The sequence below is a fragment of the Perca fluviatilis genome, chromosome 1, assembly GCF_010015445.1.
Source record: "Perca fluviatilis chromosome 1, GENO_Pfluv_1.0, whole genome shotgun sequence".
Classification (NCBI taxonomy): Eukaryota; Metazoa; Chordata; class Actinopteri; order Perciformes; family Percidae; genus Perca; species Perca fluviatilis.
Window position 1 is genome coordinate 22,239,223 of NC_053112.1, and position 12,352 is coordinate 22,251,574.

General features: G+C 39.4%; 1 protein-coding gene across 2 annotated transcripts; it reads left to right on the top strand.

The window, feature by feature from the left end:
- The first annotated feature begins 3,601 nt into the window (after positions 1-3,601).
- Positions 3,602-12,285, top strand: LOC120556449 (N-acetylmuramoyl-L-alanine amidase-like). 2 transcript variants are annotated; one of them, XM_039796082.1, is made up of 4 exons: positions 3,602-3,825; positions 7,450-8,310; positions 9,423-9,633; positions 11,238-11,370. In XM_039796082.1, the coding sequence occupies exons 1-4, from the start codon at positions 3,753-3,755 to the stop codon at positions 11,245-11,247; spliced, it is 1,155 nt and encodes a 384-aa protein (XP_039652016.1). In that variant the 5' UTR covers positions 3,602-3,752; the 3' UTR covers positions 11,248-11,370. The 2 variants fall into 2 exon arrangements, with proteins under 2 accessions (XP_039652016.1, XP_039652007.1); XM_039796073.1 differs by having other exon boundaries at positions 3,604-3,825; positions 11,230-12,285.
- The last annotated feature ends 67 nt before the right edge of the window (positions 12,286-12,352 follow it).

A 12,352-nucleotide genomic window follows, 5' to 3' on the forward strand; every position in this document is an offset into this window, starting at 1 on the left:
ATTATTGGGCCTGTCATGACATGTTTATGACAGGTTATGTTTTCTAGGTTAATGTCCAGTTGTCATTACAAAGACATCGACAGGTTGTAGCTTATTGTCTTAATGTCAAGTTGTCATAACACAGTGATTGTTCTCTTCCTTAATGTCAAGTTGTCATGACAAAGACATCTCGGACAATGCTAACTTTGCATCAAAAGTGTCATAATTTACAGAATGACACTTAATGACAACAGTCATGAACACTCAAAATGACTCCTTCATGTCCATGATAGGTGTCATGTCATAATAATGACGGTGTCATGTCAGCCTTATGCACACCCCTTCAAATAAAGTGTTAACCGAACAGCTCTACTGGGATTGTAAACAGTAAGAGAATAACAGAGCAATGCAATAGTGCATTTGGTGCTAGAATTACCAAAGAATTGAATATAGCAGGTTGCTTATATCTGAGGTAGGTGTATATACAGTGTATATTTACATTTGAGATATTTACATGTTTTATTTTATTTTTTTAATTATGTGTTTAAAATTACAGGTGGATGCTTGAGTGATTTATCCTGACACTATGGATTGTTGTTAAGTGTTCATCATAGTGACATCTTGTGGGAAGAAACTGTTCTTGTGTTGTTTGGCGCCTACAGGAGAGAAGCTGAAACAGGTTGTCTCTGTTGCAGTCTGTTTCTATCCTGTTTTGTGGCCGATCCGAACCAAACAGTGAGGGATGTGCAGAAAAGAGACTGGTTGCTCCCAAACTAAAATGGTATCAGCAGCTCCTGAGGCAGGTAGTACATCCTCTGCTGTGCCTTTTTCCTGATGGTGTCGATGTTGGACATTCTCTTCAGGTCCTGAGAGATTGTGGATACCAGAAACCTGAAGGATTCCACACAAGACACAGTGTTGTTGAGTATGGTGATGGGGGGCTCACCCTGAATCCCACTTTCATTTCCACAGTTTTGAGAGCTTTCAGCTCCAGGTTGATCTGACCACACCATGAGGGCCAGCTGTAAAACCTCCCATCTGTATGCAGACTCGTCACTGTCCAGGATGAGGCCACTGACCGTTGTGTTGAACACAAGACTTTTAGAGTATACTGAAGTAATTTTACCCTGAGGTATTGCTACTTTCACTTAAGAAAAAGATCTGAATAATTCTTCCACCACTGCATTTAAATGACTATAACTCAGGGGTCATGAGTCTGATTATCTTAAATATTTGCACAACTAATCCTTTTTAAAAGCATTAATATTACCACGTTTAAGTTATTCTTAAAAAAATTGTCAAAATGACAAATCTTGAGAAAGCTGCAATGGCAGAGGTCAAGGTCAAAGTCAAGGTAGCTTTATTGTCCCCGAGGGGCAATTGTTTGTACAGCCAGCAGACATACATAAGGACAAGCCACAACAATACAGCAAAACATGGAATACTAAAGTAAGCACAACATTTAAAACAGTTCTGGCAAATTGTATAAAGTGGAAATGGAAGTCGGAATAAACGAGTTTCTGAGTCTATTGGACCTGCATCTGGGCATGGAGTAGCATAAACTGGCAGGACAAGGGGTGGCTAGGGTCAACTGCAATGGATTGGGCCTTCTTTGCCACTCTGTTGGAGAAATGTGTTAGAGAGTGGGGAAGTTGATGCCTGCGATCTTGCTACATGTCCTCACAATACTCTCTAGCCGTTTTTTGTTTTTTATGGACAGAGAACCAAACCAGCAGATAAACAGAATGTTAGAGGGGTAAGCTAATCTATTATTTTATGTAAATTAGGCAGTAGAAACTTTTTCTAATATGCTATCATTTTAACACAGTGTTTGCAATTTAGTATACATTTCATAAAGACAGCTTTCATTACAGGACTGTTGTGCAGGATTACACAACATTGTACGGGTGGTTTTGTTTATCTGATCATTCATTGAAAAGGCTATTGCTTAACATAGTTAGACGCATACAAAATATTTTCAGCACAATCAGGACAAACTGTGTTTAATGCAAACATTGGCCATCTTTTGCAACTGTAATTTTACCATTAGTCTATAATACATTTGCATCACAAATCTGTGGTACTCAGAAACAGGAGCAGAGTGAGAAGTTGCTTTTTTCTTCTCTTGGACAAATGACTCACCTTCCATCCCTTTCTTTCCCAACACTTAACTTTCCAGTTGCAGCATCCAATATGGTAAAACATGTGATTTCTTTAAACGTAAAATGTAAATACAGTTATTGTAAAGCTGCCCCAATTCTGTAATACATCCCTGTTAGACTCAGTTGTGGCGATTCCACAATACAAACATGTATAGACAGTCTGAGAGGGCTACAGCTATTATTCCATCAGACCTGTCAATACAGATGCAGTCTCAGGTTTTATCTGATTAATATGATACCATGGGGAAATGGAAGATTTTCCGTCAGCTGTTGGGCTTGGAAACTGTTGGTGTCAGCCTAATACGCTGTGCAAAAACAAGAACCTCATTTGCTTGTCTTTAGAGCTGAAATGATTCATCCATTAAATGGTTAGATGAGTGAAGGAAATCCACCATTCTTAGACAAAATGATTATACTGCCTTTACCACAGTCTGCAGCTGTCTTACCGAGCTGCACAGTTCAAGGTGCTGTTCTCATTAGGAACAGAGATGTACATGTTGATGATGGACTCTTTTTCAATGATGTAGTAGGTCTTGTAGTCGTCGTTGGCCTTCTCCAGCTTGTCTGCCTCCTTGCCAAACAAGGCTCTCCACATCATTATTTATTTAACAGCTGTATCGGTACAAAGAGAGATAGCTGACATTGGAGGCTGTGAACACAAGCTACTGTAAGATACTTCAGGCTTGCAGGATTTCTAATTCAGTATTCTGACTAGATTGTAAATTTGAACCTAGTCAAGTGATGAAATTAGAAGATAAGTCAAAGATTTTACTTTGCATCTGTTGAATTTTGACTTACTTGTCTCATAATTCTTTGTTTTTTAGCATTTCATAATTTTGACTTCCTGTGAGTATTTTCATTTTTTATCTATATTTCTTTACTGGCAGAAATGGGCTTCCATACATTTGGCTTGCAAAACGTTATAAAATGTGGGTTCATATTTACACAAATTCCCATTAACTTTTTTTTAAAAATTGTTTAAAGACTTAACACCTTAAACTTTACTAACATTCATATTACCTCAACCTATAATGTAAAAACCATAAAAGGCAGTCATTTTATTTTTTCCACAATTTCCCTGCATTAAAAGTTCATGCGTGTTTCTGTGATCTCACGTGACTAAAATGTTTCCTGACACTGGTGAGTATACAACCGATGCACACATCATATGAGATGGTAAACATTAACCACTAATCTGCATGATCTTTTATTTATTGAATGACATAGGCTTACTGTATACAAAGGAAGCTGTACAAGGCTACATGACACATGGGGAAAGAGTGACACAACCCAATATAATAAGATATAATAAGAAAATGCTTCTTATTTGTCTGTGTTTGTAAAAACCTTACTGTGGGGCCCATACTTTGTTTTGCTCATGACACACTCTTGGCTAAATCAATATTTGGAGCCATCAGTGTACAAATAGTACTATTCCCTATTAGGACACACTGCAGTCATGCAAATACACCTACACAAATACACTTACACAACTCCTCTTAGAAGTTGTCGGGAGCTCAACTGTATTATTCAGTTTACTTTTTTGATAAGTCTGTTTAGGTTGTATTTTGTTCATTTAGCTTTTTTAAAGTAACCAACAGGAGATGCAACATGACTTTATTTGGACTGTCATTTTTTGTCCTGGCTTTATCCTACTTCTTTGCCGTCTATAGCAGGCCAACAGGTAAGTTCAGTTATTCCAACTATGTCAACATTTATGTTTTCTTTCACTGGCTACATAGTTTCTTTTGCTGATAAGGAATATTTTCTCTTTAACCAATCTGTCACATTGTGGTTCACTAATTCCCTGAAATCTGTAATCTTTAATAAGTTCAAGTACATGTTTTTATAATGCATACCCTCTTTGTTATTACTAAAATATTTGATTTTCTGAAAATAAATCAACAAACAAAACATTTTTTTTAAAGTTTCACTCATCATACATACAAATAACAAATGTTTACATCCATCCCCATAAATAAATATCAGATAATATCAAAGAGACAAAAACACAGGTGTGAGAAAATACCTTTTACATTATATTTATGGAGATTTGAAAATTATTCCAAAAAAAGGAAGCCAGGAGGAAGGAAGGATTTTTTTTTCTCCATAAACTGTTTACATTACCTCCTCCAACAAACATCAATGAGATGTTGGTATAATCATTTCCCATGTAAATAGAATCACCTGTCAAGGAAATAACATTTGATAACATTCAAGTGACAAAACTCTCTAGCAGCCCAATTATGACAGTTGCTTGTCGGCATCATAGAGTGAGTGTGACGTTATTGTGCCACAAAGTCTGTGTATGTACTCAGAGGGTTTTGGTGGGTGGATGGATTGACACAACAGACTTTAATTTGGCAGACTGCAGTTTGTTTCCTGTTTTATACTGACAGTCAATATTGGTTTCTTATGACCATGACCATGATCGCTTCACATAACTGTAACCACACATTCATTATTGCAACCATGACGACGAAGGTCATTTTAAACCAAAACACGTTTTCCTGACCTTAACCAGAAGTTATTTCCAACCAAATCATGATCTTTCCCTTAACCTAACCAAGTTGGTTTAGGTTTATTTTTTTTAAGATACATTTTTTATTGTTTATTTTTTTCATTAAACATACAGAACAGAGAAACACAAATTGAACAAGAACAAAAACCCTCTCCCACCTCCCACCCTCTGTGGTCTCGAGGAAAACAAAACGAACAAACTGAAATCACACCTTGCCTAGCCACTCTCCTCTATTTCTTGTGGCGCTGAGGTCATTAGATCTATACGTGACAAAACTACGTCCTGCTGTCATCACATACGTGAGCTGCGTCTCCAGATACTTATAATTGATTGGTTTGTTGATGGGCTTCCCCGTCCTCTCGTCTCCTCTCTCTCTGTCGGGAGTTTTTTCAACTGACTGCTGCTCTCTCCTAGTGCCGCGGCTCTTTTTGTTTTGTTGTGATGTTGAGAAGCAAGACACGGGAACTTTCTTTCTGGATCATTTATTCAGAGACAAACGGAAACCTACACTGTACATTTACTACCACTTAACAAATAAACTGCTGATGTATTCTCTGCTCTGATAGCCGACAGCTGTCTGCTCTGAGCGCATTCACGGTCACTCTCTCTCTCACTAAGCACCGAGCTATTCCTTAAAGGAGCTTCCCCGTTCTTGTAACACAGGGAGAGCCTGCCAGAGCTTCTTGTATTTGGTCCGAAAGTCCGAACCATCCAAAAAATGCTATAATGCTATAAACGAACCGAACCATGGTTCAGTTTGGTCCGGACCGACACCACTTCTTTTTATCGGACCAAAATTTGGTCTTTTGATCCGGACCGTGGTATTATATAATGGTAACAATATTTTGTTTTGATTTTGGTGTAATTTTTGTTAATATAGACACAAATTGTGAATTTTAAAAGCCTCCTCTCCAGTCTTAAATCGTGACATTGGTTTGGGCACTTGAAAAACCTCCTCTCCAGTTGTCAAGTGTGACATAAGGTATCAAGTTTCTTCCAGAAATGTATTGGTGGGGGTAAGGGGATCATTGTACTTAAGAAATTCACACGAGGAACTATGTTCATTTTAACAACAGCAATCTTGGACTGTAGCGATGCCGGCAACGCAGATCAATTGGCCAGATCTCTTCGAACACTACTTATAGTTTCATGTTGTCCTGGACAACTTGCTGTAACGATGCGTGTATGGTGATGCCCAAATATGTAATTTTGCTTTGGGTTGGTATTGTAACACTAATGGCTGATGTCACATGCCTGTTGTTCAATAAAAGATTAGATTTATTCCAGTTTAATTTTATAGCTGGAGATTGAGCCACAAGATCAGAGATGTACAACAAAATATCATCTGCAAATAATTATATTGAGCTGCTATTGGATTTAATCTGGACATTACAGATATTATTTTGCCTTATGGCTTGGGCTAATGGTTCAAGAGAGATTGTAAACAGCATGGGGGAGAGCGGGCATCCCTGTCGCAAGCCCCGCTCGATGGGAAATGGCTGAGAATGCAAGCCATTGGTTGAGACTATGGCCGTGGGATTCGCATATAAAGTATGCACCATGTCAATGAATTTGGCCCCCAAACCAAGCCTCTCCATTACTAGCCACAAGTAGTTCAACTCTAGGCGGTCAAAAGCCTATTCCGCGTACACTGATAAAACTGCTGTCGTTGTTGGAAGGTTTTTGGCTTCTTCTATTACATGAAATAGTCTGCGTACATTGTCTGCAGCATGACGCTTTGGTATAAAACCTGATTAGTTGGGGTGGACTAGCTTCTCTATAAAGCACTCTAGGCGCAGAGCCAAGACTTGGGAATAAAGCTTAATATCAGTCCAGATGAGGCTAATGGCCCTGAAATTTGAGCAATCTGTAAGATCTTTGCCCTTCTTTGGTATGACGGAAATCTGTGCAGTGTTGGTTTGTTGGTGGAAAGTACCCTTCCTTATGGTTGAAGTTAAAGCTTGTAAAATGGTAGATCCTAATATGTCAAAATACTGTAGAAGAAGTTCTGATGGAATTCCATCCAACCCTGGCATTTTCCCTTTTTTAACACTGATGTTAGGTGTTATTTTTGAAACAATACAACACAATGGCGAATTCATTTTGTCAATAGTAGCATCAGATCAGAAAACTGTTGTGGATGGCATTAACAATTTGTAAGTGTTAATAAATGCAAAATGTATTTAGTTGTTTAATTGGGAGGAATTGACTTTAGGGGAGAGAAGGGGAGGGTATACATTTGTCTTCAGTATATTTTACATTAGCCATTTAATCATTTTAGTTATGAATGACAGTCAAGCATCTGATGATGCACATATCAGGCCACAGCATCATCTGTTGTAATTGATATTGACTTTTTTAATTATAATATAAGGACATCAATGTTTAAACATGGATACATTACCTTAAATGTTTGTGCTTGTGTGTGTGAAACAAATGGTACAAACTTAATTCTATTATATGTTGAGATATTGGGAGAAAGGTTCCAAAAGTTAAAGGGAGGGTCCAATTTATTTTATTAATTTACCCCAATGTTTTATCGTACTGTCCCTAACTTAGCTCTGATCTGAATATGGCAATCAGTGATACTGACTGTGCCACATACACTAGGGAATTGTATTCAAACAATGTCTTACCAATTCATCTTCTTCTCCCTTTTTTCTACAAAAGACATTCTGCAAATGACATGCCACAGTGCGACTTTCATTTGAAGTTAATCACTGACTCATTATGGCACAATAATGTTCTTACTTCACTTCTTTTGTTCCTCATTTCCATTGCTGTCAGGTGACCACCTGCGCAACATGGACAGCTTCATCCGAGCCGTGCAGCAGGTGGAAGACTCAAACCCTGGTCTCTCTCCCCTGGCTCTGGTCCGGGCCCTGCGGAGGACCGCTGGCCACGATGATGAGATGACCACTCATTTCTTGGGTGCCTTGTATAATCTCAGTGATGCTGAGCTGCTAGAGACAGCTATTCTCAATGCCTCATCCTTTAGCTTCTTTGACAAGGCCCTTCACCACTTTGTGACAAATTATGGAGAGGAACGAGGGGTGGTTCTTGCTCCAGATGGCACCACGGTAGCCCTTACACCATTACTGCTAGGAATTGAATCAGGACTGAAAGCCAAGATTGAGGGGACGCCAGCTGTTGGGCTCTTCCCTCTCACCTTAGGCAGGACGCTGGGCTTGTCCTTCCTCAGTCTCCAGGACTTTCCGCCATCTTATCGCCTGGGGCCTAATGGGTGCTGGGACAGCGTGGACCGGCCAAAATTATTCAAGCTGTCTTGGCCTGCCACACTGGCCACTGACGCTGTTATTAATGGGGGCATGGATGGAGCAATACTGGGCAAGGACCTCAGCAACCTACCTGCATCTGAACAGCCACAGGCCCTCAGTGAGGTTTTGAAAGGATACTATAGTTTTGTTCTGTATGAGGCGCAGGGTCTTGATGCTTTGACCAGACACGTTAGCCCGAGGCGAAGGGAGATCTCTAGGTCCATTCTGGAGCCACTTGATCTTCACAGCCAGGTGATGGAGACACTAGCACTAGTCTGGAAGTTGGAGAAGACAGAATGGATTGCTCTGGACAACGGAGTCGGCAAGGCAGTGAAGGATGGACTACAGGAATTTGTGCACAAGTACTGGGGTGAGCTATGAGATGATCAAAAAGAGCTAAAACTAACTAAATTATTTTCATTATCAATTAAACTATTTTTGTGTTTTCGTAAGTAATCGATTAATTGTTTGGTCTGTAAAATGTAAGTAAATTATGTCTATCACATCACATCATATCAGTTCCCAAAACCCATGGGGACTTTTTCAAATGTTTTGTCTGACCAACAGTCCAAAATATTCAGTTATACTATCATAGAAAAAAACTAAAATATATCCACATTAGCGAAACTGGGCAATAGGACTTTTTGATCAAAAATATGCTTAAATTAGATTATGGAAATTGTTGCTGAGCTATTTGGCGATCAACTAATCAATTAATTGACTCATTGTTGCAGCTCTATGAGCTATTCCTTGGGATGGTTAAAGAACCATCCCAGACAATCGCCTGAGGTCAAACGTTAAACAACTGGAGGTCAGCAAAAACAAGATTTTCAGGTGGCGATAAGTTGCTGCTCTTAGTATTATATATCAATATTAGAATAGAGAATTATCAACCGATTCCCTTCAACTCTACAGAGCATTTGAGCATCTTTCAGTAGGAAGCAGGCAGCTGTTATTAGCAAAAAAAAAGCTATGGGGCAGACAAATTTAGCCTTTGAAGTCCAGTAGGGACCAACAGAGATACAAGAGAGAGAATATTGGATTTACATTCATCAGGTAGACACAACTACAAATGAATGCTAGTGTTGCTCCGTGTCTGCTGGATAGGTAAATAAGCTGTTTGCTAACATGTACATCTTGATAAGGTGATAATATGTCAGTGTTGTGTTCACTGTTTTTTATAGAAATGTGTGAATATATGTTTTAAGCTTGTCAGTGCTTTCTGGTGAACAAACAATGTAATGGCATCATTCTTTCTAAACTACTTCAAACACATATTTGGCATTTCTAAACTGCAATTTCTTGTAACTGTATAGCAGCCAAGATATTCACAGTTACTGATATAAGCTATCTGAAATGAACTAATATAGGTCCGGCACTAGACTCTAGTCTTGGACCTGAGTGTTGGAAATATAAGCTTGTGGGTATGGCAGCCAAATATGTACAGTATGTAATCTTCATTCTCTCTCTTCCCCTCCTCAGACTGCCCGGAAATCATCCCTCGTTGTCAGTGGGGGGCAAAACCCTATCAGAGTACACCTATCCCACTGTCTCTGCCCCTCCAATTTCTCTATGTTCACCACACCTATGAGCCATCCTCGCCGTGTTTATCCTTCCCAAACTGCTCTCGCAACATGAGAGCCATGCAGCGTTTCCACCAGGTAGATCGTGGTTGGAGTGACATAGGATACAGGTAATCAATCCTTAAAGAAATAGTTTGACATCTTGTCTTGGGAAATATGCTTATTCATTTTTTTTGTCAAGAGTTAGATAAGAAGATTGATACCGCTTTAGGCAGGAGGTGTTTAGCCTAGCTTAGCATAATAACTGTAAGCAAGGGAAAACAGCTATCCTGGCTCTGTCCAAAGTTTAAAAAGTCTGCCTACCAGTAAAAACGTCTAAAGCTCATTTATTAACATCTTGTTTGTTTAATCCAAACAAACACAAATGTAAAAATGACAGTTTGTGGTTTTACGGGGAGTTACGTGCTAATGTGTGAGTTATGAGTTATTGTTACACTGTTACTCCCTCTATATATACACAACGTTCCACTTCCGGGATTGCTCCGGTGCCGCTGGAAATTCTGCTGGATGTCCCTCATTTAGGCCGGATGTCCGCTACCTTGGGCTTCCTTTGGGTTGGAATTTTAAACTCCAGTAGATTTATGAGGACTATTGTTAACTGCTCCTCAGATCTCTGCAGGATAAATCGAGACAGCTAGCTGTCGAATCTGAGTTTTCCTGAGTTAAAACAACCTTTGAACGTACACGTTCCACCAAAACAAGTTCCTTCCCGAGGCTTTTTTGCAGAGGCGCCGTTGCTCTGTATGGTGCTTAGCGCCGCCTGAGATGACTGTGATTGGTTTAAAGAAATGTCAATAAACCGGAGCAAATTTTTGTCCCATCCTGGAATGCTGTGTGGACTCGCCAGGCCCCTCTCTGCAGCGCTGTGGAGGAAGGTCTGGCAATGCCAGACTACTCCCTCTAAAACCTCAAATTGTCCAGTTTTGTACAGTTTAAACAAATGAGATATAACGTGTTAATTAGTGAGCTTAAGAGGCCCTGGTGGGTGGATTCTTTTTTTTTTTTTACAGCCAGGCTATCTGTTTCCCTCTGCTTTATGCTAAGCTAGGCTAATTGCCCCATAATTAATGCACAGAGGCGATTAGCGCAGAGTTGTGGGTACAGCAGTGGCACTTAAATGGCCCTTTTGTGTCTCCATTGCATCTCACGTCCCCCATGGTGCTGACATTTAGCCATGCTGCTGGTATGCCAGGTCTTACAAGTGATTGTCTGTCCACATCAACAAATTAAAAACTTTCAATAACTAACCAGGATGCTAGGTCTGTCATTAAATTGGGTTTTAAACTGGTACACAAGGCCAAAGTAAGTGACTACATGTGAAATATACACTCCATTTTGTATTGTCTAAACGCTGTTACCATGTACCACTGCAGCCTGAACGCATTACTCACATTCAAAATAACAGGAGGATTGGCGTTTTCGCCGAATTGCCTGATTTGGTGTGAATGCTGCCTAACTCCAAAGAAAACTATCGTATTTCCCAAAATGTTGAACTATTCCTGTAGAGATAATTCATATCATGTTAATGTTAGTGTGAGTATTACCAAGAATGCTGCTGATTTTATGTCTTTTATGAACATAAGCACAAAATTAATTCTGAATATCTCGCACTATTTGTGTTTCAACAGCACCCACCAATGTTTGTTAAGTTTACTTCATACCAGTTACTGTATACACTGCATTTATTAATCACGTGCTGTACTCAGCTTTGTAGTCGGTTCTGATGGCTACATCTATGAAGGCAGAGGTTGGAACCACCTTGGCAGACACACCAGGGGGCACAATGCCATTGGGTACGGCGTATCAATCATTGGTAACTACACTGCCACCCTGCCGTCTCGCCACGCCATGGACCTGCTGCGCCATCATCTAGTCCGATGTGCTGTAGACGGAGGAAGACTGGCTGCCAACTTCACTATCCACGGCCACAGACAGGTGGTGAACTACACCTCCTGCCCTGGATACACCTTCTATTCAGAAATAAGAAGCTGGGAACACTTCAGTGAATGACAGGACTTCCGATGCCAGTTGGAGATTTTTAAACATCATTAATGGGTCTTCAGGGTATGATAACTGCCACTGCCATGCCTTTTTTTTTCTTAATTTATGAAACAGTTTCACTGTATAAAATAGATCTTGAGTTAGTCCTACACTCTGGATTAGTTTATCATTATAAAAGACTGTAGATGCCACGTTGCCCAGTGAAGAATTAACTTAAATCAATGTTTCTTTAAATGGTGGCTGTCTGGTCATCCTCAAATGCAGGGCATCTATGGGTTTGCTACTGAGAATCAATCAGGTTTACGTATCCTGAAAGGACCTCATTAAGATGTGGTTAGATCCAGTATGCATCAAAGATACAGAGATCATCAGGATGTCATGTACAATGAACCATTTTGATTTACCAAATGTTTAATATCTGGAGTTATTCACCTTATTTGGCAGATGTTCACAATATGAAAACTGATTTTAGTTTTATAAGGCAAACAAAGCATATAATACATCATAAATGTATTTCAGATTTTTGATTTTCTTTGTAGTTGTTTAGCTTGTAATAATTGCTAACTGAAGGTTTTGTAGGTTTTACAAACTTTTCAATTTATCAATACATGTCTGTTCCATATTTTGGTAAATGACTAACATTCCATTCACAGTCCAGTCAGCGACTTTTCCTCAGAAGTGTCCGTAGTAGTTGCATAAGGTAAAATGTCTCACATGTTAATTGCTAATTCTGTCATCATTTAAAGGTATTTCTCAACTAATCATTGACTCAGTTTATCCAAAATACATTGACAGTGTTTTAACTTTTCATATTTTAAGGATACAATG